Raw genomic sequence first — 2,225 nt, 5'->3', positions numbered from 1 at the left:
CTGAGGGATCAAAGTGCAGAAGAAATCCAGACGGGAAATGAAAGAAAGGAGAAATATCGGTAGTGGAAGCACTGTCTTTTTCGTATAGCTGGGGCAGTCCGCAGTGCAACTACAGAGCCATTACCGTTCCTTTACCTTCAGTGGAGTGGCTGGCTGCCTCTGTCTGATAACTGGAAGGGCACATAGTAAACGCGGGCGAGGCACACACCTACTCGCAGGGGGAAATAGCCACATTCTGGGGGAGGGAGGGAGGCCGAGGAAAGGTGCGGCCTGGATAGCTACTGGTAGGGCACCGAGGGCATCTGGCCAGGAACACCCGGCTTCTTAGGCAAACAGTAGCCCAAGAGTTCACAATTTTCCTGTGAAACAAATAGACGGATGGGTGCGTGGATGAATGGTGTAGAATATTCATTCAGCGTCTAATCTCAAATGGATTTGAGTCAATGCATTTTTTAATCCAGCCACATTTTTTTAAGAGGCACAGCATTTTAAACCCTGTAGTGCACTCAGCTCTCCACTTGAAGCAGCCTGCGGAGGGTTTCATTACCCACTGAACGCACAGAAGGAGCCGCCTGTGTATGTGGGCGCAGAAGGGACTCGGGTCCGCCTCGAGCAACCTACCCAGAGTCCCTGCAGCTCCCCTGCCCTTTCCAGGCTCCAACTTCAATGCCAACGCGAGCTTACATGGAACCAAGACCAAGGCTTGTATTGACAGGCCATCCTTCCCAGGGACCTGGAAGCCAACTACGCAACTCAGCAGGAGACTCTTCAAAGTCCTGTGTTGTTGTTGTTGTTTTTTTTAACAGACTGGTTTATTTCATGCAATTCATGAAAACCACCACCAGACCACCTCTTACAACTTTTCCGCTCTTGGGCGGGGGCGCCAGGGTTGTCTCGCAACGCAAGATTCCCTATTACCAAGAGTTAGGCTCCTACCAGGAGGGTATGCTGAGCAAAGCTTGAGGCCCTTTGGGCTACAGGAAGGGCGGGTTCCTGGGGTTTTTCTGCTATTGGTGCTGCGCCTCCAGGATGGGGAGATGGGAGAAAGCCAAACTGACTTATCAGACCCGTCTCCACCGCACCCACCGCCCAAACTCCCAGCACCGGGTTCGGATTTGCAAACTGCTTGGCGTGGGCCGGGCACCAGAGCACAGCACCCTGGAGGCGGACAGCCCTAAGGCACTCTTCCCCTTTCCACTCCTCCACTCCCGGGGCACTCTCGCTTCCCTCGCTCCCCAGCGAAAGCCCCGTCTGGAGCCGGGAGCCGGCATCACCCACACTGCCCAGGGAGGGCTCGCGTGGCTACGCGGGGGCCAAGTAAGCCGTGGAAGATCTGGCTTCCCTCCCGCCTCCCCTGCATCCCCGTCCTTCCTCTATCTCATCTGGGTACCCCACACCCTCTTCCCGTCTCAGCCCCGCACACTCCGCTCTGACTTTGCGAGCACTTTTCCTGGGCACGCAGGACAGGGCGCAGCCTCCTCGGTGCCGCGCACGGCGCTCGCCACCCCTGGAGCCCCCTGCGCAGCGTTTCCCAGGGGACTCTCTGCCTGTCCCGCAACCGGCGCCCGGGGCCGTCGCCTCACCTTTGCAGAACTGAGGGACACCAAGGCTGAGCCCAAGCAGGAGCCAAGCAGCCACCGAGCGCTTCATGATCCCGTCTCTCGGACGTGACCCCGCTGGTCAGGGGTCCTAGTGGAGGGTAGTGTCGCTGAGGCTGCACCGCAGGGCAGCGGCAGACCCCGCCCCGACAGAGGATTCAAGATGATGTCTTTTTCCTGCAGCGTCTCCTTAAACAAATTCTTGGAGAGAGCAAGAAAGAGTGGCGACCAAAGAGAGGAATCTTTCTTCCCCTTTTGCCTGCGCTCCGGGGCGCTGGGAGGTGGGCGAGCTCCGGGGAGTCGCCAGCGGGCTCAGCCTCCTCTGCGGGTGGGTCCCAGACGAGGCGCGGCGGGCGGGGGCCGGGCGCCGGCTCCAGCGGTGGCTCGGGGTCACCCGCGCTGGCGGACCCGCAGACTGTGTGCTCTGCTGGCGGCGCCGCGGCCGGCTGCGGGGCTTCTGACTTAAGAGAACAATGAAGCGTGAGCAGGCGGGGAGCGAGGGAGCGAGCCGAGAGCGCACTGTGTACAAACAGAGGCGGCGTGCGTGTGAGCTTGAGCCTCGCAGGCGCCCGCCCGCTCCGCGCGCCCCTCCTTCCTATTCCCTCCAGCAGCCTCCCCCTCTTTCTC

The 2,225-nt window shown here is 60.0% G+C and overlaps 1 protein-coding gene across 2 annotated transcripts in view; it reads right to left on the bottom strand.

The window, feature by feature from the left end:
• EDIL3 (EGF like and discoidin domains 3) overlaps window positions 1–2,057 on the bottom strand; it is a 443,350-nt gene extending 441,293 nt beyond the window's left edge. Inside the window, exon 1 of one of the 2 annotated variants that reach the window (XM_007448349.1) lies at window positions 1,584–2,057. In XM_007448349.1, the coding sequence (XP_007448411.1) occupies window positions 1,584–1,650 (67 nt within the window). In that variant the 5' untranslated portion in view covers window positions 1,651–2,057. The remainder of the gene's footprint in view (window positions 1–1,583) is intronic. The other variant, XM_007448350.1, reaches the window with a different exon arrangement.
• Window positions 2,058–2,225: the final 168 nt, after the last annotated feature.

The sequence above is a fragment of the Lipotes vexillifer genome, unplaced genomic scaffold (genome assembly GCF_000442215.2).
Source record: "Lipotes vexillifer unplaced genomic scaffold, Lipotes_vexillifer_v1.1 scaffold654, whole genome shotgun sequence".
Lineage (NCBI taxonomy): Eukaryota > Metazoa > Chordata > Mammalia > Artiodactyla > Lipotidae > Lipotes > Lipotes vexillifer.
The sequence above is the reverse complement of the archived record's forward strand: the minus strand, read 5'-3'. Positions and strand labels throughout refer to the sequence as shown.